Source organism: Ascaphus truei, chromosome 1 (genome assembly GCF_040206685.1).
Source record: "Ascaphus truei isolate aAscTru1 chromosome 1, aAscTru1.hap1, whole genome shotgun sequence".
NCBI classification, from domain to species: Eukaryota; Metazoa; Chordata; class Amphibia; order Anura; family Ascaphidae; genus Ascaphus; species Ascaphus truei.
In genome coordinates, this window is record NC_134483.1 from 391,484,850 (window position 1) to 391,510,640 (window position 25,791).

The 25,791-nt window shown below is 41.1% G+C and overlaps 1 protein-coding gene across 1 annotated transcript in view; it reads left to right on the forward strand.

Moving 5' to 3' along the window:
• The window catches only part of SPOCK3 (SPARC (osteonectin), cwcv and kazal like domains proteoglycan 3), a 419,107-nt gene that overhangs the window by 361,640 nt on the left and 31,676 nt on the right, over positions 1-25,791 (forward strand). Inside the window, exon 7 of the mRNA XM_075611960.1 lies at positions 19,361-19,480. Coding sequence (XP_075468075.1) covers positions 19,361-19,480 — 120 coding nt within the window. The remainder of the gene's footprint in view (positions 1-19,360; positions 19,481-25,791) is intronic.

Sequence of the window (25,791 nt, forward strand, 5' to 3'; positions counted from 1 at the left end):
TAATGCTACAGTATGTTGGAGATTGTATTAATATTCACTCTATGAACTACAGTATATATGTAGATTTTGATTGCAGTCCTTCCTTTAAACATGGCAAGGGCACACGTGAGGGTTGACTATTTAATTTTTTTACCTTACAATTAATATAGTATCTATACATATTTTAAAACATTAGGAAGATAAATGGTTTTATTAGGGTATCCCAAAGCATAAAGTTGTGCTGTATGTGAATGACTTGATTTTGTTACTTTGTAGGCCACTTCTGGAACTTTTCAAGGTATTGTACAGGAAACCCCATGAGGGGTTAAAGATCCTGCTCAGCTAACTAATGTACAGTAGAATATATGGGTAGGGTGGGTGCTAGCAGGAGACTGGTATTTATAGCACATAGACAGTGAGAGAAAGAAAATAGTTTCCCTATGGCTGCAATTCAAGAGTAACCCCAAATAGGTTAAAAAGAATTGTTAATCAATTTAAAATAAAAAGGAATATGATCCTAAATGGTGGCACAAGAATCTAAGTCACAAAAATGTAAAAACAATTAAAAATGAACAACGCTACAGTAAGTGTGTGCTCTCATGTGTGGTCTTAATATAATCTGTTGCCAAAAAGGACACATATTACCTATCTTAGTAATAATATAAATGCGAACTCAAGGGAAGGGAGTAGGGACTGGGGAAGGGGAGGGGAGGGGGACCCTCGCTACTGCTTTAGAATAGTGGAGGTGATGGTGCTACAATCAGGGGTGAGGTACATAAGCAACACAGAGAAACAGAACCCCAAAGGAGAGCACTCAGTCACTAGAGATCACATGTACAGTGGTAGAGAATAATGTAGTGTGAATGTATGATATGTGAAGAGTGTATAGTTTAAAGTGACTAAGTGCTCCTCTTTGGGGTTCTGTTTCTCTGTGTTGCTAATAATATAAATTACAAGTCTACATAGATTTGTAAGAGACTTATAATTAGTCTAGTTTATACGGTGGAGGGTGGATGATTCATACCTCTTTACGTTTAGAGGGTGTTATATTAAGATCATAACATGTTTACCCTTATATTCCCTCACATCTAAAGCTTTCTTCAATGAGTCTAGAATTTGGTCTGGTGGTAACTCTACAACAGGGTACTCTGATTTACATTTCCTCCTTTGCTCATATACTTAACTTGGTATTATTTTTTTTAGAGCAGTGCAAGGATGTACAGGAAATATTATCAGCATCTAGCATCTGTCATCTGTAAGAGTGTAAGAACATGCCATGCTTCTAGTTCAAAACAGAGTTCCCACTCAGTGGAATGACACCCTGTACATGATTGAGGGCTTTGTGAGCCAGGACAAAGCACTTAACACATATTTAGATCTCCAAGCTTGTTGAGCAGAGGTCCCCAACTCCAGTCCTCAAGGACCGCTAACAGTGCAGGATTTAAGGATAGCCTCTCATTAGCACTGGTGGCCCAATCATTTTCACTGAACCACCTGCGCTCTAGCAGGGGTATCCATAAAACCTGCACTGTTAGTGGTACTTGAGGACTGGCGTTGGGGACCTCTGTTGTAGAGAGTGCATACTTTTTGTCCAAGCCATTGCATTTGACGTGATAGCTGTGTGAGGGCATTTGAAGAGGCCACAGCTCTGCTAAGCTGTGACAATGACAAAACAAGAAGAAAGGGCGCATTTGGAGCATATAGATGTATTTTATGTATATTTGTTCAGAGTTACATGAATAAAATGCTATAACATAAAAACGAAAACTTAGCTATGATTGATATCAGAAGTACAGCCCACTGCAGGAGATGGTAAATTAACCCTCTAGGAGTCCGTCTGTCGTTCTTCACTGCGTGCTTGGAGTGGTAACTGCCTGTGGAGCCGATGTCTGTATCACTATAGTTGTCCTCCATCTGAAGCATTGGGCCTCTAGGTTGCCTGCTCAGGGGGCGTCTTGCTTCTTTCGGAGTTGTGCTATGTTGCGGCTGGCCTCCTGGTTGTCCAAGCTTTGCTCTCCGTTGCGCCTCAAATGACGTAGTTGGTAAGCTTTCCGGTCCGATCACTTGGGGTTTTCCCCTGGGCTGAAGCCCCCTCACTACTGTGTATTATAGGAATGGGACCCGACACTATGAGGTCATCCTCTAATACACTGATAAACTTGCTGATCATGCAGTCTTTGTAATGACTAAGCAGGACACAGCTTGTTCTCTAGTAATCCAGCGCATTTTGGCACTGTCTGCGCTTTCATCAGGGATATAACGTTGCAGTGTGAGATCCCTTCCATAAGTAATCACATATCTAACTGGTTCATTGATCAATTAGTCTAAGTGTAATGACCCCCTGTGTACAATGATACTGAGGGTTAATTACACCTCAGCGTGTACTAAAGGGATCTTCAGTGCTCCACTTGTAATATGGTTCATATCATTATTTCTAACAAAGTATACATTTATTATAAAAAAACAATCATATGATCCTAATATAAAATAATAAAAACATTTTTATTTATTAAAACAATAGTTTTTTAAAAACAATAAACATATGATACATTACAATGTATTAACAAACAACTGTGTAACTAATAAATATCATGTAGTTTGTGCATCACCTACTTAAATTGTATTCCTGGGGCAATATTTCTCAAATGTTAAAACATTTGAATCCATGCTGAGGCAATGCTGACATCAACTAAAAAAGTAAAGTATATAAAAACATATTTTGTGCAATAAAAACATGAAAAAAGGTTTTGTGCCATTTCTTTATGCTTAAATTTTGCATCACTAGGTATGAATTCCTTCTTTACAAGCAGATGAGTTACTGGTTCATTGCTGCTGTTGCTGCTGGGATCTCAAACTTAAGGTTCGTAACACTCTGGGTCAACAATGAATGATGTAAAAAATGTCAAAATAAAAAATATATACAGAAAGAACATAAAATGCAAAAGTTAAGCATAAAGAAATGGCACAAAACCTTTTTCCACGTTTTTATTGCACAATTTTTTTTTACATATTCTTCACTTGTTTTAATGTCATGGTCAAACTCCTAATTACATTTGTTTCTCCATAATCTGACCTAAGAGAGGTTGTTGTGGATTCCTATGAAGTGCAGAAGAAAGACTACATATCTCATAACATTGAGCTGCTTGAGGATGTTTACATTGCTAGAACTGGTCCACAATCGGTTAATGACATCATGCTCCCCAGAACAGAGCATTTTTATTGGATCTTGAGACAACAAATCAATGGAGGAACAGCACAATGTCACACGCCAACCAGGCGCGCGAAGGATGCATGAGGTCAGATGCCAACAACATGGTGGTGGAATCCACAGAAGAAAATGGAGGACATCTGGATTTTGATTTGGAACAAGGCTACAGTATATATAGGAGAGAAACTGGAGGGGTGTTAGTGTGCCAGCCAAACTTGAGAAAGGCAGCTGTATCTGCTGAAACCACACGTCGCTACTTGGCTACGTTTTTTTTTGCAGAAATCTGTTGTGCCCTGCTTCTTATCTGATTGCATTGCAGGAGGACACACAGTGCCAATGGGAGCAGACACCATTGTGTCTGCATTAGACATGGGCAATTATATTTTGCAGTGGTGGATCTGCTTCTCTTTGTTTACAGATCGATATCGATCTCTCCCCCTTTCCCCCTCTCCCACTCATTTCCTAGGCTGCATGTGAAAAAAGGGAAGGGGCTAAGGTGTTATTGCACCCGCTGGCGCACTTGGGAGTGCAACAACACCTGCTACTATAAAGTATGAAAAGAGTGCAAAACACAAAAAAAAAAAACTTATTTTCATATAAGTCTACTCTGCAGAAAGAGCTGCATGGATATAATCTTTGGGTCCATATTAAAAACAGGTAAAAGGCAGGGAAAGAGCGCCAGGTCCACCTCCGATGGCATCACTGCTAGACCGCCCCTTCTCCTCTACAAGCAGTGACGCCATCAGAGGTGGAGAAACAAAGGCGAAAAGGGGGAGCAGAGGTGGAGATACACTGAATGACGGAATATAACACTCTATAATACAAATCCCAAAGTTGGGGAATGGGCTGATGGTGAAGTGTATGATATCAAATGTACTTACACGGCCTTGTGTAAGTATTATCGCATCAGGGTTTCTTTTCCTTATCTTCTTCTTTCTGTATCTTCCTTAAACCGAATTCCTTTTCTTCTTCTTGATTCTTGATGGTAGTCTTTTCTGATAGCCAGCTACCGTACGCCAGCGAAGTTTCCCTCAAAAAGAATTGGTAACATAAAAGAGGGGTTTCAGAGATAATAAAATCCAATTCAAGAGGGGCCACTGTTAGTTACAAGGTGGTAACAGGGACATAAGTAAACAAATGCAGAATAAAAAACTGCATACACTCACACGGGCAAATTGTGAGAGTGATCTTGGGGAGGGTATCTCTATTCTCTCCACATCCAATGTAAATGAATAAAAACAGTGGATACTCTTGCTCTTTTCATGCTCTTCAGACAGTGAAAACCTTTTGTGAGCCCGCCCCTTCTCCTCTACAAGCAGTGACGCCATCGGAGGTGAACCTGGCGCTGCGAGTCGCGGCCACGAGGAGGAGGCAAACGCAGGACCGTACCTCCATATGCACCGCTTTACATCTTCTCAAGCTAGCGGACGGCACATTGTATCCTGTCCATAGGGCTGGTCAGCATGTGAGTTTATTGCTGTGAGTCCTTATTGTTTTATTAAATTTTATATGGTATCATACCATTGGTTTTTCTATTTCATACATGTATTCGCAACTGTGTGGAGAGGGTTAATATCATCTGGAAATCCACTGATATCCAGCCTGCACACCGGAGCACAAGTCAAAGATACCTTTCAAGGCCCTTTATCATCTACTTTTAAGTAAGTAGTTAGCAGCGGTGTGAGTGCAAACGGAAAAATCAGAAATTACTGCGCAATGGTCTTTTTGTTTTGTATAATTGCAGATTCCAATCTACCAGCCAAGAGACTCTGAGATATCCAATTCGGGACTCACAAACTGCTCCTACATTCAGAGAATTGGGAACTTTCATTGTATCAGGTTTCCATACCTGATAGTGCGCCAAGGACTTTTTTTCTTTTCTTTTCTGTCTAGTAGCAGTGTGAAAAGGCTTGTGTTCATTAAAGTGAATGAACATCTATTTTACCCAAGACTGGTATGAAAATCTCCATGTCACCAGCTTCTGAGAAGGAAACAGATTAATTCACATATTATGTAGAATCCTAATCATCATTAGTGAAAATTGCCAGTGGAGGAGGTGGGGGTGACTGAGTCCAGGATTTAGCTATGGCTGCATCAGGCACATCTAATGCAACTATTATTTTTCTCAGGCTCTGAAGAAGACCCTGCTGGGCCCAGCCAGCAGTTAAGGAGTTATAGATTGTAGGAGCAGTTGGGGGAAGAGCTATAACTAGTGATTGTAGGAGATATTTTTGGTGCAATCTTTTAATATATAACAGTTTGCATCTGTTCGTACTGCTGTTTTCCATTTTCTTTCTGTCAGTTATATCCAGTAGGTATTAGGTGGCATTAACCTACAGAATATCAGCATCAGATAGTAGAAACTCAAATACCAAGTTTTATCAAAAGTATTTTAGATTCATAAGAGGTATTGAGATACTATTGAGCCATATTACATACTATAATACATTTGAAATAACTCCTCCACTGAAATAGGGATCTCTACTATGATGTGATGCATCCATACCTTTTAGTTTGTTAAGATGCCTTTGAAATGTCTTCAGTGCCTTTCAATGCAGCTGTAAAGTAAAATTAGTTGTTATCACAAATAATCAGTTTAAGTAGCAGAACACAGTTTACACATGAAACTTTACAGGAGGAAAAGAATACATCTCAATACATTTTGATGATCTTTCTGACTGCCACCACCAACCCCAGTGGCCACTGCCCATGCCTCTAAACACTACCACCAGTAGTACCATTCAAAACCTGTAAGCAAATGTATACCAGTACAACCAACATATACAGATAAAGCAGACAGTATTGCACCTATTTGCACAATAACACATTACCGCTGATGTGAGTTTAAACACGTCATTGTGTAAATTGCAATGAAAACAATTAAGACAGTAATATGCCAAATCGAGCAATTTTGCTAAGTAACCATGCAATATCAGGTGCAATAACATCTTCTACATCTGTACACTGATATGTCAGGGAGTTTAGCTGAGAGGTAAACCTGAGCTTAATAGTATAAGCTCAACAACATCAGCAGCACAGTAACACAGTAGCAGCTGTGCAGGTTAATACTAGTTTAGATGGATGGAGGGGGGAAATTACAGTAGACTAGTCTGATGGCCTGGAGGGAGGAGGTACAGAAGGAGCGACTTATGATGACAAGGAGGATGATGGAAGCCCACCCTCTTTGACCCTATCCCAAATTTGACTCTGCTCATATTCTGTAGAATGTTACCCTACAATGTAGTCTTTCAGGCGGAATTGTCTTGCCTCAACTAGGTTCCACTCCCCCCAATAACAGTTGTCACACAAAATAGGCACTGGATATTAAATGAGGCCTACAGTTTGGTTGACATGGCCATCTGTCACGCTGTGCTCACAACAAACAAGGTGGGACCCCGGGACTAAGGTGAGAATGGGTAGAAATGCCACCCACAGCCACGAGGGTGCGTCTAGAGTGTAGGTTGGTTGAGGTAGCCGGGTTGGGGTTGGAGGGTTGGATCATCATTATACTTGCTAGGGTAGGAGAGGTCCGGATCGTTGGAGTACTATTAGCCGTAGTCGGGATTGGAGACTGGAGAGTGGACGTTGTCCGAGTGCCGAGGTCAGGGTTGGAGAGGTGCGGATCATCAGAGATAGCCGGGGTCAGAAGTACGGAGGTGTGGAGTCCAAAATCCAGGTTTGTACACAGAGCAAGGTTCAGGTAGCAAGGCAAGACTGTGGAGGCAGAGATGAGGAGAACAGCAACTTAACAATAACTATGCTCAGTCGATGTGTCAATGGCACAGCTGAGCATATAAGGAAGTGAGGGACCAATGGGAGGAGAGGCGGAGCAGAGGCACGTCCTCAGCGAGAGCAGGGATAGGCAGAGGTGCAGGAGACAGGTGCTGGTTATGCAGCTGATTGCGTCTGTTGACGCAGAGCTTGTGTGCATTGTGAATGCGTCACGTGCACGCACCGTGCACCGTTGGTGCGCGAGCGCAATCCGGAGGCGGGACCCTCCGCCTCCGTTCTCGGCAGAGAGCTGACTGTGCACCTGCGCGTAGCGCTGCTTAGGGCAGGTGCGGGGCCCGCGGACGTGCCGCCAGGAGCGGGAACCATGGGGTTCGCAGAAGGTAAGGCGGGAGCGCGCCGAGGGTGGCGAGACTCCCGGTTTCTTACATCATCCACTCCCAGTGCCTACCTGTTCTGCCAATCCAAGTCCCTGCTGTGATAGCATTATTACTGATGGTGGTGATGGGAAATGTGGAGAAAGCACTGGTGAAGTAGCACCACCAGTCTGAGCAACCCTAGGCCTATGGCTCCTAGTTATGGTGATGGTGCCTCTACTAGTAACCATGTCTCCCTGGGTTGCAGGTTGCTGTGCAAGACAGTGGGCTCAGGATGGGCCTATTTTCAACTTCTACACATAGTGGCACTACAGAGGTTGCAATGGACTTTTTTGTCTGCGGTACAGTAGAATGGTAACATTTCCACACCCAGGATCATGGGGTCTCTTCTTACAGGGGAGCCACTGCTTGTTTCCCCACATGACACCATCTCACTGTCTCATCATTATCACCAGATCTATGACTCAAAACACTACTCCAATCAAGAAGTGGTCTGACCTTGTGCTTTTCTTCAACTGCCCCCCTTCTCTGTACATTCATTGTCCTCAACTAACACAATATCACAAGCAGAAGCCACAGTGTCACCAGATTAAGTCACTTCCAGGGTGTTGTACATTGCCTCACTCTCAGTTCCTTACTCTGACTGCCACTCAGATGCTGCTGGAACAAGGAGGTTGAGGAGACTGCCTCTCTTCCTCGGCTAACGTGCACATAGAGCTTAAGGAGGTACTCTGTGCTAAGGTTATGGAAAATAAGGGAATTATGTCCTCCCTCACTTTCACCTTGCTGCTTCCGAAATGGCACTTCTATTATTAGGGTGTTAGTAGTAGTAGAAACAGTGGGTGTGGTGATTTGATCCTCCCAGAACAATCTAATTCTAAACCGGAAGTCCCGGATACCAAAGTCTAACGGCCTCACAGTCCTCTCCTTCTGTACTTTTGCTCTCATCCCTTCCTCTTCTCAATATTAAAAATAAGTAAAATTGCATATAATATCTTTTTATTTTCTCTCTTTGCCTAACTCTTGCTATGACTTTCTCAATTACAATACTCTCTCTTGCTAACACTCACTAACACTCACTAACACTCACCACCCACAACACTCTCACTCTCTTTCATACACCAACACAGAAGCAAGTGGCAATAGGTCACATTAACATTCATATACTTCCGTTTTGGCTAAATGTAGCAGGACTCCCAGTTTTGCCGGAAAAATACAATTTATACTGCAATTTTGCTTATATTCTTATATTCTTAAGAGTTTGCAGGAAAAAAGAGAAAATGCTACACTGTACATCTAAGACTATTCAACAAAATCCAAAGCATTTTGGGCTTACGTGAAATTAAAGGCAAAGCCAGAAAAAAATTGCAGTAACAAATCAATTTTATATTTGTACAAATGGTTTTTTTTTCTCTAAGAAAACAAGTTTTTTTTTACAATGATGACAATAATATTTGTTAAATAATACATTTGCATATGCATATTCTTTAATTTATTTTATAGATTTAAATGTATGTGTTTGTGCCAATTAAATAGATTTGATGTAGTTTACATTTTAAAACAAAAATAAATACAGCTGCAGTGGCCGTTATTTGAACAAATCACGGCGCCGATTTCGTGTGCTCTGCTGTACTTCATGCGGCATGAACGCGGCCAATCGCCCCAGGCACCCACGCTTATAGCGGATGTTTTCATTTCATGGATTCTGTTTCTTTAGTTGCAATGAAATGAATGAATTGCAATGTGTACAGTACTGTGCTACTGTGTCAATTTCAGGTGTTTAAAAACCCGAACACTAAAATGCAATTTTCTGCACTCACCACACTCGTGTCTTAAGGCGGGAAGGTTGGAAGAGATCCCGCGCCATGACATTGGTATTCCGAGATATACAACGCGTGGAGTGTTCGAATAATGGCCGCTGCAGCTGTACAATTACTAAAAAAAAAGAAAGAAAAGGAGGAGGTAGATAATAAATATTTAGAGAAGGACCAGAGTGAAATCACCTTGGCATTGTAGACAATATAATTACTTGTGCACAAAAATAAGGGATTTAAAAACTATTTATAATGTAACATGAGTCTTAGTTATTGTTGAAGTCTTTATGAGTAATGTTTGATGGGCAAATTCACATGTTCAAAATCTGAACTTCACAGACTTGGCATTCCATTAGAATTCCAAGGCACGCAGTTCCAGAATTCACTGTTCAATTCTAACTTCAAGTCAAAGTTTGGAATCTATTTTCCAATCAAATTTGAATGCAAATTTTTTTACAAGGTGTCCATAAATTATTCACCCTATTATAAACCTTAATATCTTAAAACAGTTTTCAGCAAATAATAACACTACTCAATATATGTTTGTTTTAATTAAGTAGATTACCACAGTTCAGTTAATACTTCACTAAACCAGAATTCAGTAAACTTCCACGAGCCCCATTTGTAGCACGCAGAACATCAACTAGATAGATGTATATGTGAATGTGCTCACACGTGGTATTTTTATTTGGTGTACACTGTACGGTGTAGCGTTTTTATCACTTTTTTACTCACCATAGGTTTTTCTGTCAAGTTTAAAAAAAACACCTATAATTTAAAAAAAAAAAATCTAAATCACAAATATCTTTTTAGAACTGCTGTACAACAAAACACAAAAAATATTTGGAATCAGAACAGTAATGATAGTGCCCCCCATTACTTTGTACTGATGCTTCCATGGCATCCCGTAATTTATTTATTTATTTATTTATAAAATATTTTACCAGGAAGTAATACATTGAGAGTTACCTCTCGTTTTCAAGTATGTCCTGGGCACAGAGTAAAACAAAATAATACATGGTTACAAGTACAGTTACATAAATGAACAAGGTATACATTATATACAAGACATTGCATGCACAGTTAAAGAAAATATATATTATGAGCGTATGAAACAGTTACAGACCAGATTAAAGTGTGAGACAGCCTTAGATTTGAAAGAACTTAAGCTGGTGGTGGATATGAGAGTCTCTGGTAGGTTGTTCCAGTTTTGGGGTGCACGGAAGGAGAAGGAGGAACGTCCGGATACTTTGTTGAGCCTTGGGACCATGAATAGTCTTTTGGAGTCTGATCTCAGGTGATAGGTACTGCATGTGGTAGGGGTGAGGAGCTTGTTCAGGTAGCTGGGTAGCTTGCCCAGAAAGTATTTGAGGGTGAGACAGGAAAGGTGAACTTTGCGCCTAGACTCTAGTGATGACCAATCTAGTTCTTTGAGCATTTCGCAGTGATGTGTGTTGTAGTTGCATTGGAGAACAAAACGACAAATTGAATTGTAGAGGGTGTCAAGTTTGCTAAGGTGGGTTTGAGGAGCCGAGCCATAAACTATGTCTCCATAGTCAATAATTGGCATTAGCATCTGCTGTGCAATACGCTTTCTGACCAGGAGACTTAGGGAGGATTTGTTCCTGTAAAGTACCCCTAGTTTGGCATAGGTCTTGGTTGTCAGGGTATCAATGTGCATCCCGAATGTTAAGTGGGAGTCAAACCATAAGCCCAGGTATTTAAAACTAGTGACAGGTTTTAGGGTGGTTTTAGCGTTGGTTCTAATCAGGAGCTCAGTCACTGGAAGCTTTACAAATGTAGTCTTGGTCCCAAATACCATTGTTACAGTCTTGTCAGTGTTTAAAAACAGTTTGTTTTGGGAAATCCAGTTTTTGAGTCTCAAAAAGTCAGACTGAAGTATGTGTTGAAGGTCAGAGAGGCTATGGCTGTGTGCATACAGGATTGTGTCATCTGCATACATGTGTATTGAGGCTTCCTTACAAGCTGTGGGAAGATCATTAATGAACACTGAGAAGAGTAGGGGCCCCAGAACAGAGCCTTGCGGGACACCACAGGTGATATCCAGGGGGTTGGAGTTAGAGCCTGAGATGGACACATGTTGGGATCTTCCTGATAGGTAGGACTGAAACCAGTTTAAAGCATGTTTCCCTATTCCAGAGCTCTGGAGTTTGTTAAGCAGGATAACATGATCAACTGTGTCAAAAGCCTTTGCAAAATCTAGGAATACTGCACCAGTGAGTTGTCCCCGTTCCATTCCACACTGGATTTCATTGCAAACTTTTAGCAGGGTAGTTACGGTGGAGTGTTTGGGACGAAACCCAGACTGGAATTGGCTAGGGAAATTTGTCTTGGTGTAGAAATCGCTTAATTGGGAGTTTTTCCATAACTTTGGATAGAATTGGGAGAAGTGAGATTGGCCTGTAGTTTGAGACAGTGTTTTTGTCCCCACTTTTGAAGATTGGGACAACTCTGGCAGTTTTCCAGGTCTTAGGGATATGGCCTGCAGACAGGATAGAGTTGACTATGGACGCAATTGGTTTGGCAATGGCTGGGGCACCAAGTCGTAGGAACCTAGATTGTAGTAAGTCGGGTCCACATTGGCTGCTTAGTTTTAGTTTGAGGAGCGCTTGTGTAATCTCCTCTTCAGATACTGGGCTAAATTGAAAATTGTGGGCAGTGTTGGGAGGGGATGGGACTATAGGGGTACTCCCAGGATGAGATTCAGGTTTGGGGTTTGTGCTGCGTTTCGCTAATAAGTTAGTGGCACACCCCACAAAGTAATCATTGAATGCATTTGCAATGTCAGTGGGGTTTGTCAGAGTAATATCCCCCTTAGTGATATTACTTGGTTGTTGATGGTTAGGAGCCTGGAATATATTGTTGATAACCTTCCAGAAGTTAGCTGGGTTTGATGTATTTTGGTGGAGATTGTCAGAGTAATATTGTGCTTTTGCATGCCTTGTTTGCCTTGTGCACATGTTCCGCATGCATCTGTAGTGATTGAGATCCTTGGTAGTGCCAGTTACTTTGTAGCTTTTCCACAAGGCATCCCTGAACTGGTAGAGTGCTATAAGGTCAGGTGTAACCCATGGAAGGTGGGCCCCCCGTACCCTTATTTTGCGTAGTGGAGCATGGGTATCGCAGAGTTTTAAGAACTCGGATTGGAAATAGTCGAGCGCAGAATCAGGGTCGGGAATTAAATCGATTCTGTGCCATGGGCAGTTGGTAAGGTCATCCAGAAACTGTTGTGGGTTAAAGTTTTTAAATGTTCTAGTGAGGAGAACTTTAGGGCTTGAATGGGGCGGTTTAATTTTCCTTACACAGTATACTATTGCATGGTCACTGAAAATATCAGGAAGGATGCCAGAGGATTGGATTCTGCTGGGGTTTGAGGAGAGAATCCAGTCTAGCAAGGAATGGTTATGCGACTTCAGGTTTATCCGTGTGGGTTGGGAAATGAGTTGCGATAGGTTAAGTGACTTGAGTTGTATCTGGATTTTGTGGTTTTTAGGGTCAAGCCAATTGAAGTTGAAATCCCCAAGAACTAGCAGCTCACTCTTCTCATTCAGAGAGGAAATGGAGCCAAGAAATTGGGTGATATCAGTCAAGGATTGTAGTGGGGCTTTAGGGGGGCGGTAGATGCCAGCAAGCAAGATGGGCTTAGAAAAGGGGAGGCAGATTTTGCCAACTAGAGTTTCAAAAGAGGGTGGACTTGGTGGGCAATTTAACAGTGTAAATTGTAAGGTGTCTGCAATATTAGATAACACCCCTCCTCCTCTCTTTGACCTATCTCTCCGAAAAATGGATTATCCCTGAATGGCGATATTTGCATCAGGGGTTTTAGAGGATAGCCATGTTTCTGTAAGAACGATGGCTTTGGGTTTATGCATAAGGCACCATGCCCTTAGTTCATCCAGTTTGGGCAGCAGGCTCCGGATGTTTATATGGGCGACAGATAGCCTTTTTTGGAATTTAAAGGTGGAATTCTCAGGGGCATGGGTTAGAGCTGAGATGGGAGGACCTGGGTTAGTTTCAACATGACCTGCTAGAGAGAGTAATAGTATGAGTAGAAATTTGGTTAGTTGTTTGCAAGTTGTAGATTTGTGGTGTTTGCCATTAGAGTAAGCAGTGGTTGGTGTGCTGGTTTTTAGAGTTCTCCACCAACATTCAGTAGATAGTGCAAGGCTTTTGAGTAGTCCAGGGTGTATGGTGATGTTGGGTGTGGGCCAGGATTGAGGAGTTTGTAGTGGATAGAGGGAGTAACATCTCCATGAGGCCAGGAGAAAGAAAAAAGTTAGAAGACATAGCAGGTTCATGATGCCAGAGGTAGGCAGTGCTGCAAGGAGCTGTTGTGAGCAGAGTGAGTGTGTGCAGACAAAACAGCAGGGGTGGGCCTGTACCTTGTCAAGTGTTTTGCTGCATTGCAATGCTAGGGTCAATTCAGGGTTTCAGTGTTTTGTGCAGTCAGTTTTGGGAGAGGCTGCAGTGAAAGAAGTTGTAAAGGGGTGGGGGGTTAAACTATGCAGGCTAACAAGCATGGGATCATAGTGTGATCTGAATAGCTTACCGTTTGTTGTCTTGAGTAAAAGAGTGTGCAGTAGATCCAGTCCCCAGTCACACTGTAGTCTAACTGTTTTTATCACTTAAAAAGCTCACTTTAAATGCCTCACTGCCTAATGCAGTTCCTGCCCAATGCAGCTGAGGTGTTACTATTATACACAAAAAAAAATCACATGACCCTCCCCCTCCCCAATCAGTCAGCTTTTTCCATTTGGTCAATTAACAGCACAGAGTTAAGAGAAAAAAAAAAAAAAAAACTTTTTACATTCAAACATACTAACTTATATATCAATTCAACAAGGCCAGATTCAGTCTCATTGTGACAAATGTTAACACGTTATCGGAATGACACGGCTGCATCATGTAATGCGGCATTTGTGCAACTCTCACGTGCCAGCGGGTGCAATAACGTTGGCTACATCTATATTTTCACCGATGTATTGTCCGTATGGCTTGATTGGTTGCATTTCACATGTATTAAGTATTCATTAATAGGATACGTCTGAAATACACTTGTGTTGGTTGATGAGCTATTATATTCTTTCCTTTGTAATGAAGTTTGTTGATTTTTTTTTTAACAAGTCCGTTTTTATTATTTGGAATGATTGGAGGATAAAATAACCTTTGTGCTGATGATTTCACTTTGCCCCATATTAATTCTTGTAATGGTTACTAAAATTGCTTATTATAGCAGGACTGCCTTTGATTGGTATTAAGTAGGACCTGAAGCACTTCTTGGCATGTTTTGGAGTGGGATACATCTAATTAAGTATGCATTTTTGATTACTATCTAACCTTCTTTAACCTTTACTGTCTGTCTTTTTCCATTAAATATTCATCTGTCAGTCTATGAAGTAAAATTATAGTCTTAATAGGTATAAAATTACTGCAAGATGATTTAAGATCAGGTATTTAAACTAGTGCTGACAAATATGCTACTGCTGTGAGTTTAAAAAGACAGAATCAATAAAGCACTAAACATCCGTAAGTGTCATATAATTAGCTGTATTTTCAGTATGTAGAACCAAGCAATTGTTAGTAAGAGAAGTTATTATGGGTGGAACATCAAAATTCACTAACGCTGTGTTCATTCATTGGAGGAGTATTTTGATACTTTCAATTAAAATTAAATACAAATTCTGCAAATATTTGTTTATATGTTGGAGTTATATGCTATCATTTATTTTAATTGTGTTTGCATATTCCATAAAAGCCAAACTGCCAAATAAGAACACTGTTGTAATGTATGCTGAGTCTTTGTATTATTTTTTGTTTTTCCAAGAATAATGTATACAGTATTTGTCCTTCTTTTTGATTGATCCACATCACAAATGACTGTAGTTATATTATAAACTATTTCCACAATAATTTATTGCTTTCCGAAAAGTTATTTAACATACAGGTTTATTGTTAATGAATGAAAAAAAATGCACTCTAACTTGAACATTTAAAATAATCACATGTAAATGCTAAAGTTACTGATGCACTTGTGACCAACTGCATATTTTATAGATGTAGCCACCTTTCCCTATGCCTAAAGTAAACCCGCGGGCGACTACGTGTGCTGCTGTACCTGTCTGCTCACAGGAGGCCTAAGCCTCCTCTTCTGGGAGCCTGGGGTGAGCTCTCTCTCTCTTTCTGTGCAGCGCCTCCACCTATGAGGGATCCCAGCATGGGCAGGATGGTTCCTCATAGGACACAGTACAATCCGCAATAACAATATAACACTACATCATATAAATATAACTGATCTTTACTTTACACAGTGAAATTCAACAATAACACACACACAGATGATAATACACTGCTGTAATACCCAACACCCCAATGTGTTTCCCCCAAAGTACTGAGGGTGCCCATGGCACCTAAACACCCAGTGTCCACAGAACAATCCCACACCCAAATACGAGGTAGCGCTACCCCTGTGAAGTGATGGTGCACGGTGGGTTCCTTCCTGATCACAGGCCAGACAAAGCTATATTGACGGTAGAGAAGGTAATCCAAAGGATCAAAGCGGAGCACAACTGTAAAAAGGATGGGGGCTAAACACCAGCAAATGGGTTAAAAAATATATACTTTAATCCATGGTATGCGAGGAACACAAAATCAAGCACTCTGACGTGTTTCGAGCAGCACGCCCTTTGACGGTAGGATGCTGTATTAGATCACACGTAGTGGGGCCTCCAACAATTCCCCTCACACCTTGTCCAAGGAGGGGACCAAGTGGTGATCTCCAGCAAAAGGATTCCTCTCCAGTGCTGCCATGTGTAGCCGGGTCCCATGCTGCAGTCCGCCGCGTGGATGTCTGTCCAACGGTGCAGTAGAGCAGCAGTATCACTAAGGCGAGGAGGGTCCCTATCAATATGGAGCTATAGTGGTGCAGGGCATACCTGGGGCTTAGGGGGCAAGGTCTAGGCCTAGTCCAGAAAGCTACTGTTCTCTGGACACTACCTTCTTCCTTGGATGCCTCCGTCAGACTGCCTATATCCCGTTAGTTCTGCGGAGGATATCCTTAATTCAAAATGGCCACTCACGCGCTTTCTTGCAGGTCCTTCTGTGACTTGTAGTCCTATAAAGCCCTTTTCAGTCAATCCAAGATGGCAGCCACTTCTGCAGCCAATGCGCATGCGCACCGAGCTCCACAATGGCCACCGCCACTTCTCCCCGATCGCACGCGGTCCCGCCGAGCAGTTGGCCAGTTCCCCACACCGGGGCAGGGGACTTGGCTACATAGATATTCACAAATCAATGGCAAAGCCAAACTTAAAAACAAGCTTACAGAAGCTTCACTGTTACTGAAGCATCTTAAATCATTTAAGAACGGCTAAAAATGTTCTAGATCATGTAGACTTATTTTTAAAATGAGCTTGACAGACCTTGTAATTCATTTCACTTGTTCTGAAAATCCCAACATTGTAGATAAGAAAGAATATGACAGTATGTCAGCGAAAACCAAATGACAGAATAACCAACTTGAGAAAGAAAATATTATTTATGTACTGGGAGAACAAGTGGGAGCCTGAGGGTTGAATTGTACTTGTTTCTGCAATGCCATTAGCTGTGTAGAAATGGAGCAGTTGCATTTTTAAAAAATATATTTAGTTTATTGTCATACTTGTTATTGCAGCACTCAGATATTTTATTTGTTAATATACAGTACAACAAGGGATATAGATGTATATAAAGGATTAATTTCACATCAGCTGAGTAGTAACAGGTTTCTGTTATCTTTATTTTTTAATGTATACAGGGCTACTTTTAAAATATTTCACATATTTATTTTCTTTATAGAAGAGTCTGAATTCGCTATTTTTATGAAGAATGTAGTGGACGGGATTTATGAGCTTAGTCAAGAAGCCCTGAAGTGGCCAATTGCAGCATATCAGACGAAAACTCCCATCAAGCAAATGGGAGCCGCAATCGGCCGCTTCAGGCTTTTTAAATACACCCCTTAAACTACTACTGTACTTCTCAATGTAAAAAGTTTCCGTTACTTATTTTTTGAAGGAGGTTTAACATAACCATACAATCCATTACAGCTAAAACACACCATTTTTACAAATATGGATGCACATATTGAGAAGTTTTTGAGGCTGAATCCGCAAAGCAGTTAAAAGTACTTTTATTAAGTAAATATTACAGTTGTGTATTTCAAATTCACTCACAGCATGCAGTACATAACATAGCATTTATAGATAACATTGCATATTAATAAAGTTTAAAAATGTGTGGTAAAATACTTCCATAGAAGATAATTGTGGCATGAATACCTTATCCTGGTTTAAGCTTTGCCTGTAGAGTGCACATTTTGGCATGCGTTTATATTAGCATGTTTTTATGTCTTTGTCTTTTGAAGTTTCCATTCAATATAGTGACTCTCATGTCTTTAATGTAATCACCAGTTCTGCAAAAGTGTTCTCCCACTGGTGAGACTGTTTTTCTTGCTGATAGAGAGATATGAGTCACCATATTAAAGGGAAACTTCAAAAGAAAAAGGAGGATTTAAAATAGGGCACAAATGTGGCACACTACATACAGTACAAGCTTAAACTTGTATAAGGGATTTATGTTACATTATCCTCTTTGAAAGAATTCTACCACTCACTGTTTTAGATGTTATTAATATGCTATGTGATGCATTACCTTTCACTTTATTCCATTGAACACTTTTTACACCTACTACTCAGACACTGAGCACTTCTGAGAGACTCCCTGTACCAAACTCTCAGACATTTCACACTTCCATGCTAACTATTGTACTGTACAAAACTCCCTTCTGACATTTCTGTGTGACACTAACCATTTGCATTATGTTTTACATGTGTTCAGTTTATCAGTGTATTGTTCCCTGTATAAATATATCTTACCATATCAGCTTCCATTGCAAATGCCTAAATAAGGTCATGATACTGCACATTGTCCTGAAAGCTTGACCTCATTTTAAACATCAGTTAGATATTAGGCGTACATTTTACATTTTTTTTTTATTTGTATTATAAAAGCCTTTTTCTGTCTACTCTATGGGCAAATACAGTACCATTCTCTATTTGAAAATGTGTTTGAAGTGTAAATAAAAAAAAACAAATATTACTCAGAGCCTCCTAAATCAAAATGGGAGTTGCCAGAAAAAACATTTTGTATCTACAGTATGTATAAATCTGAGGTTCCTTTAAAGAAAGATAAATTATACATAGTTCTATATATAATATCTTAATATGTTTACATATGCTGTTTGATTAAAAGATTTACCATTTTATAATATTATTAGACCTAAAAAGTATGACTCCTTCATGAAAGCAAAAATATATGCAAAAGAGTAAAACAAACTCACTTGGCATTTATAATTTATCATACAGCATAAAATTTCAGAGCAGAACATGTGTTGCTGATCATTGTAGATATCTGTCTGCAAAGTTATTCAATTACATTTAGGCTGTCTAATAAAATTTGTCCTGTCACAATTTATTTAATTTGAACTTAAAACAGTAATTCTGACTTCTCGATTTTTTTTACATCATTAGAATTGGGGTGGGGGAGGTATGGAGGCACTTCTGTAGTTTAAACCTTCCACCGCAATTCAGAATGGTCAGAGGCTCCACAGAGCTGACAATAGAGCAGTTCAGCTGTGGTGAACCCATCAAATCCAATTACAGTATGTAAAAAAATCAATTTACGATTTGGTGGGATTGTTGCTTTTATTAAAATATATATATTTTAAACTTCACAAAAACATTTGCTAAACATTAAAATGTAATGTTCCGTGTCACAATATGCACTATATGCTGCATTTTACAGTAATTTCTGTGAAATTCTGTGGAAAAGTGGAGACATTTTTGTGGTCATTTGGCAAAATATGTTGAGCCAAATTATAATTGTGTGCACTTCTGGGAAATATAAACATAGCATAAAATGTCGGAGATAACCACAAACAATGGCCAAAACTACATTTGCACATCTCTATGCATGGCAAAATATACACATTGACTGGCCAGTTTTCAGTAGTTTTATTAATTTGCTATCATGCAGTTGTTTATGTGTAATGTATCTTTTATCGATTTAAGATTGTAATTTTATTAATCCAACTTGTAAAACTGACCAGAATGTTTGTTGCTATGCATCGTCATTATTTTCTCCTCAGCTTTCCTATTCTTCTTAACATAATGCATCTAATGTATGATTCTTTTTTTTAGTATGTAGTGATCAAGAGTTCAGGGAGATCGCCAACCGATTGAGAGACTGGTTTAAAGCACTCCATGAAAGTGGGTTCCAGAACAAGAAGACCAAAACTCTACCAAGACCAGAAAGAAGTAGTAAGACATGATTACTATACTTTAATTAATTTATTTATTTTATTTATAAAATGTTTTACCAGGAAGTAATACATTGAGAGTTACTTCTCGTTTTCAAGTATGTCCTGGGTATAGAGTTATGATGACAAATACATGGTTACAAGAACAGCTAAACCCCGTTATAACGCGCCTCGCTATACCGCGATTCGGTTATAACGCGGTTTTCCCATGGCTCCCGTTTTTAAAAAAAAAAAAAAAAAAAAAAAAATTTTAAATTTAAATTTTTTTTAATTTTTTTTTGCACACTGCACACACTGCACACACTCACTGCACACACACTGCTCATTGCTCACACTGCACACACACTGCACACACACTGCTCATTGCTCACACTGCACACACTGCACACACTGACCATTGCTCACACTGCTCACACTGACACACACACACACACACACACACACACACACACACACACACACACACACACACACACACACACACACACACACACACACTACACTTATACATAAATCAGCCTTACCTTACCTTGGGGATGATTTTTGAGGCATGTGGCTGCAGGGTGGGGGTGGTGCTGCGGTGGAGGGGGATGATGGCTGCTGCGGGGGCCCCCGATGCTGCGGGGGCTGGTGGGATGGCCCGGTGCAGCGCGGGAGGGCAGGACGACCCTGCGCTACGGCAGGGCCAGGGGGCCCTGTATTGCGGCGCGAGGGTCCTGTGCTGTGGCGGGGGGAGCCGGACCGGAGGGGAATCCCCCCTCCCATCTCCTGTCACGCGGTGGCAGGGGGAGCCGGAACCGGAGGGGAATCCCCCCTCCCATCTCCTGTACCGCGGTGGCAGGGGGAGCCGGAACCGGAGGGGAATCCCCCCTCCCATCTCCTGTCATGCGGTGGCAGGGGGAGCCGGACCGGAGGGGAATCCCCCCTCCCATCTCCTGTACCGCGGTGGCAGGGGGAGCCGGACCGGAGGGGCATCCCCCCTCCCATCTCCTGTCACGCGGTGGCAGGGGGAGCCGGACCGGAGGGGAATCCCCCCTCCCATCTCCTGTCACGCGGTGGCAGGGGGAGCCGGACCGGAGGGGAATCCCCCCTCCCATCTCCTGTCACGCGGTGGCAGGGGGAGCCGGACCGGAGGGGAATCCCCCCTCCCATCTCCTGTCACGCGGTGGCAGGGGAAGCGGAAGCCGGAGGGGCATCCCCCCTCCCATCTCCTGTCACGCGGTGACAGGGGGAAGCCGGGACCGCGGGGTAAATACTATATGCACTGATGCGGCGGCCATTTTTTTTTTTTAAATTAGCGCGACCCCGTTAGTAACGCGGTGGTCTCGGGGTGGACCCCGAGGACCGTGTTATAACGGGGTTTAGCTGTACATTGTTACATTAAGTGAACAGGGTTCTACATTATATACATTATAAGACACATGCACAGTTAAAGATAATGTATATTATAGGCATATGTAACAGTTACAGACTAGATTAAAATGTGAGACAGCTTTAGTTTTGAAAGAAATTAGACTGGTGGTGGCTGTAAGAGTCTCTGGTAGATTGTTCCAGTTGTGGGGTGCACGGTAAGAGAAGAAAGAGCGGTGGATACTTTGTTGAACATTGGGACCATGAACATACTTTTGGGGTCAGATCTCAGACGATAATTGCTGCATGTGGTAGGGGTGAGGAGCTTGTTCAGATAGACGGGTAGTTTGCCCAGAAAGTATTTGAAGGCAAGACAGGAAAGATGAAATTTGCACCTAGACTCAAGTGATGACCAATCTAGTTCTTTGAGCAGTTCGCATTGGTGTGTGTTGTAGTTGCATTGGAGGACAAAGCTGCATATTGAGTTGTAGAGGGTATCAAGTTTTCAAAGGTGAGTTTGGGGTGCCAAGCCATATACTATGTCCCCATAGTCTATAATTGGCATCAGTATCCGCTGTACGATGAACTTTTTGACCAGCAGACTTAAGGAGGATTTGTTCTTATAAAGTACACCTAGTTTGGCATAGGTTTTGGATATCAGGGTATCAATGTGCAACGAAGTTCAAAAGTACCCCTATATATGCACTCTAAACCAAGCGTATATATGTTTCTTAGGCCACAAGGAAAGAATCCCTATACCAGAAACTAAAAACGAAAAGCGACGCAAAACAAAAAAGTTTTAATACATATTTAATTAATAACACTCAAATAGATAAAATATAGATGTTAACTAAAGCCCATGGAGGAGCAAATGGAGACCAGATGGGGATATAATATTGAAATAGGATATCTCAGTAGTAATAAATATCAGAAACTAACCCTATCTGCTCCAGCGTGTTAATTCAACATGTGATGCCCATAATGTTGACACATTGCCCATATACGTTCAGTGGCCTGCAATAGGCAATTGGATGATAGCAATACCAATATGTAATAATATACAATAAGCAAAGTTCTTTGTGGTCAAAACATCATTAATTCCTATGCAGTTAATACCACTCTGTATTCCATACATGGGGTGTCATAGCCATGTGCTGGTATCAAAGTATCATCTCTTTAAAAGGTATCCCTTTTAATGTTTGTATCCCTTCCCTTGTATACATATGAATATGCAAGCTGTAAACAGTGTAACAAACCAGTGATTACAAGTTACTGCTAGGTTGAAATAGGTTATGGCAAACCCAGAAGCCAACCAGTGTATACAATAGTAGCAAAGTGCAACTCAAGCAGCTGCTAAACTAGCAACACACAACGCTGCTTGTCGGCAGGAAGCCAGCAATGAGGCTCCTGACACAGAGGGTAGGAGAGGGAAGGGAGAGCGGGTTACGGCGAACCCTAAAACAAACAAAGAAGGCATACGACCCTATGGACATCTGGCACAGTTCACGCCGTCGCTCCTCCAGTGACGTCACCCTCGTGATGTCAGTAACACCCGACATGTGTTTCGCGCGTGTGACGCGCTTCTTCAGGGGGAGGAGTCTGCCCTTCCGATTCTGTGCCTGATATATATAGGGAGACATGGACCCCTATTGGTCCATGAGTGCTTGTGAGATCTGCCTTTATTCTGCTAATTGCAATGTTAACCCTATCAGACCGGGTTTGTGTCAGATAACTGATAGTTATGGACATATAGTATAATACTTATATATAGTTTAAGATTCCTCATCTATATTAGTACGCACCCAAAATTAGTGCACATTGTTTAGTAAAAGGTTTAATGTCTGTTTTAAGAAATTCTAAAACATGTATATGTGTATGTAGGAATGTATAGCCCAATTACGGTGATCTGCGTCACACGCGCGAAACACGTGTCGGGTGTTACTGACGTCACGAGGGTGACGTCACTGGAGGAGCGACGGCGTGAACTGTGCCAGATGTCCATACAAGTCGTATGCCTTCTTTGTTTGTTTTAGGGTTCGCCGTAACCCGCTCTCCCTCCCTTCCCCTCTCCTACCCTCTGTGTCAGGAGCCTCATTGCTGGCTTCCTGCCGACAAGCAGCGTTGTATGTTGCTAGTTTAGCAGCTGCTTGAGTTGCACTTTGCTACTATTGTATACACTGGTTGGCTTCTGGGTTTGCCATAACCTATTTCAACCTAGCAGTAACTTGTAATCACTGGTTTGTTACACTGTTTACAGCTTGCATATTCATATGTATACAAGGGAAGGGATACAAACATTAAAAGGGATACCTTTTAAAGAGATGATACTTTGATACCAGCACAGGGCTATGAAACCTCATGTATGGAATACAGTGTGGTATTAACTGCATAGGAATTAATGATGTTTTGACCACAAAGAACTTCGCTTATTGTATATTATTACATATTGGTATTGCCATCATCCAATTGCCTATTGCAGGCCACTGAACGTATATGGGCAATGTGTCAACATTATGGGCATCACATGTTGAATTAACACGCTGGAGCAGATAGGGTTAGTCTCTGATATTTATTACTACTGAGATATCCTATTTCAATATTATATCCCCATCTGGTCTCCATTTGCTCCTCCATGGGCTTTAGTTAACATCTATATTTTATCTATTTGAGTGTTATTAATTAAATATGTATTAAAACTTTTTTGTTTTGCGTCGCTTTTCGTTTTTAGTTTCTGGTATAGGGCTTCTTTCCTTGTGGCCTAAGAAACATATATACGCTTGGTTTAGAGTGCATATATAGGGGTACTTTTGAACTTCTTTGTTTACTCTGTCTAACATATGTGTATTACCTCCCTTGCACCTACCGTTTTAGGACTTTCTATTTAATAGGCGAGCAATTTTCTATAACACCTATGTGTATCAATGTGCAACCCAAATGTTAAATGTGAGTCAAACCATATGCCTAAATATTTGAAACTAGTAACAGGGGTAGGATATTATTTGAGTTGTTCTGATCTGGAGTTCATTAGAAGCTTTAGAAATGTAGCCTCAGTCCCAAATACCACAGTGAGTCTTGTTTGGGAAATCCAAATTTCAAGTCTCAAAAAGTCAGATTGGAGTGCGTCTCCAAGGTCGGAGAGGCTAGGGCTGTGTGCGTATAAGATTGTGTCATCCGCATACATGTGTATTGAGGCGCCCTTACAAGCTGTAGGAAGACCATTGATCAAAACTGAGAAGAGTAGGGGCCCCAGAACAGAGCCTTGCGCAACACCACAGGTGATATCCAAAGGGTTGGAGTTAGTGCCCGAGATGGACACATGTTGGGATCTACCTGATAGGTAGGAATGAAACTAGTTTAAAGCATGCTTCCATATTCCAGAGCACTGGAGTTTGTTTAGCAAGATAACATGATCAACAGTATCAAAAGCCTTTGCAAAATCCAGGAATATTACACCAGTAAGCTGTCCCAGTTCCATTCCACACTGAATCGCAAACGTTTAGCAGGGTAGTTACCATGGAGTGTTTGGAGCGAAAGCCAGATTGGAATTGGCTAGGGAAAATTGTCTTGGTATAGTAATCGCTTAATTGGGAGTGAACACATTTTCCATGACTTTGGATAGTATTGGGAGAAGAGAGATTGGCCTATAGTTTGAGACAGTGTTTTTGTCCCCACTTTTGAAGATTGGGACAACTCTGGCAGTTTTCCAGGTCTTAGGGATGTGGCCTGCAGACAGAATAGAGTTGACTATGGAAGCAAGCGGTTTGGTAATGACTGGGGCACCAAGTCTTAGGAACTTAGATTGCAGTAAGTCAGGCCCACATGCTTAGTTTTAATTTGAGGAGCAGTTGTGTAATAATCTGTTCAGATACTGGAACAAATTGAAAATTGTGGGCAGTTTTGGGAGAGGGTGGGGCTATAGCAGTACTCCAAGAATGAGGTTCATGTTTGTATTTCGGGTTGCGTTTCGCTTATAAGTTAGTAGCACACCCCACAACGTATTCATTGAATGCATGTGCAATGTCAGTGGGATTTGTCAGAGTACAGGCAGTCCTCGTTTACAACGCTTCATTTTACAACGAATGGCTTATCCAACGCTATGCAATGCATACCTATGTTCATTTTTACAACGCCAAAACGGCTTATCCAATGCTCTTACGATGCTTTGCAAAGTTGTTTATGTGTATATAATATATATATTATACTATATAATATATTATATTTTTATATTTGCACTCTATAATGCACGATATAATTTATGTGTGTGTCCTGCATATCTTATTGTCTGCGTAAAATATTTTGTCTATTTTAGCATTAAAAATGCCTTCAGGAACGGAACCTTTCATTTAAACAGTGTTCCTATGGGAATACGTGTTTCGCTTTACAACGTTTCGCTATCCAATGCCATTTTGAGTAACACATTGTGTCGGATAACCGAGGACTGCCTGTGATATTCTCCTTAATGATATTACATGGTTGTTGATGGCTAGAAGGCTGGAATATATTGCTGATAACGTTCCAGAAGTTAGCTGGATTTTATTTATTCTGGTGTAGATTGTCAGAGTAATATTGTGCTTTTGCGTGCTTTGTTTGCCTTGTGCTCATATTCTACAGACATCTGTAGTAATTAAGATCCTTGGTAGTGCCAGTTACTTTGTAGCTTTTCCACAACTCATCCCTAAGATGTAAAGCGATATACGGTTGTTACCGACAGAAGGTGGGCCCCCCGTACTCTTATTCTGCATAGTGGAGCCTGGATATCACAGAGTTTTAAGAATTCGGAGTGGAAATAGTCAAGTGCGGAATCGGGATTGGGAAATAATCAATTCTATACCAAGGGCAGCTGGTAAGATGAGACAGAAACTGTTGTGGGTTAAGGTTTCTAATTGTTTTAGTGAGGAGAACTTTAGGGCTTGATTGGGATGATCTGATTTTCCTTACACAGTACACTATTGCATTTTCACT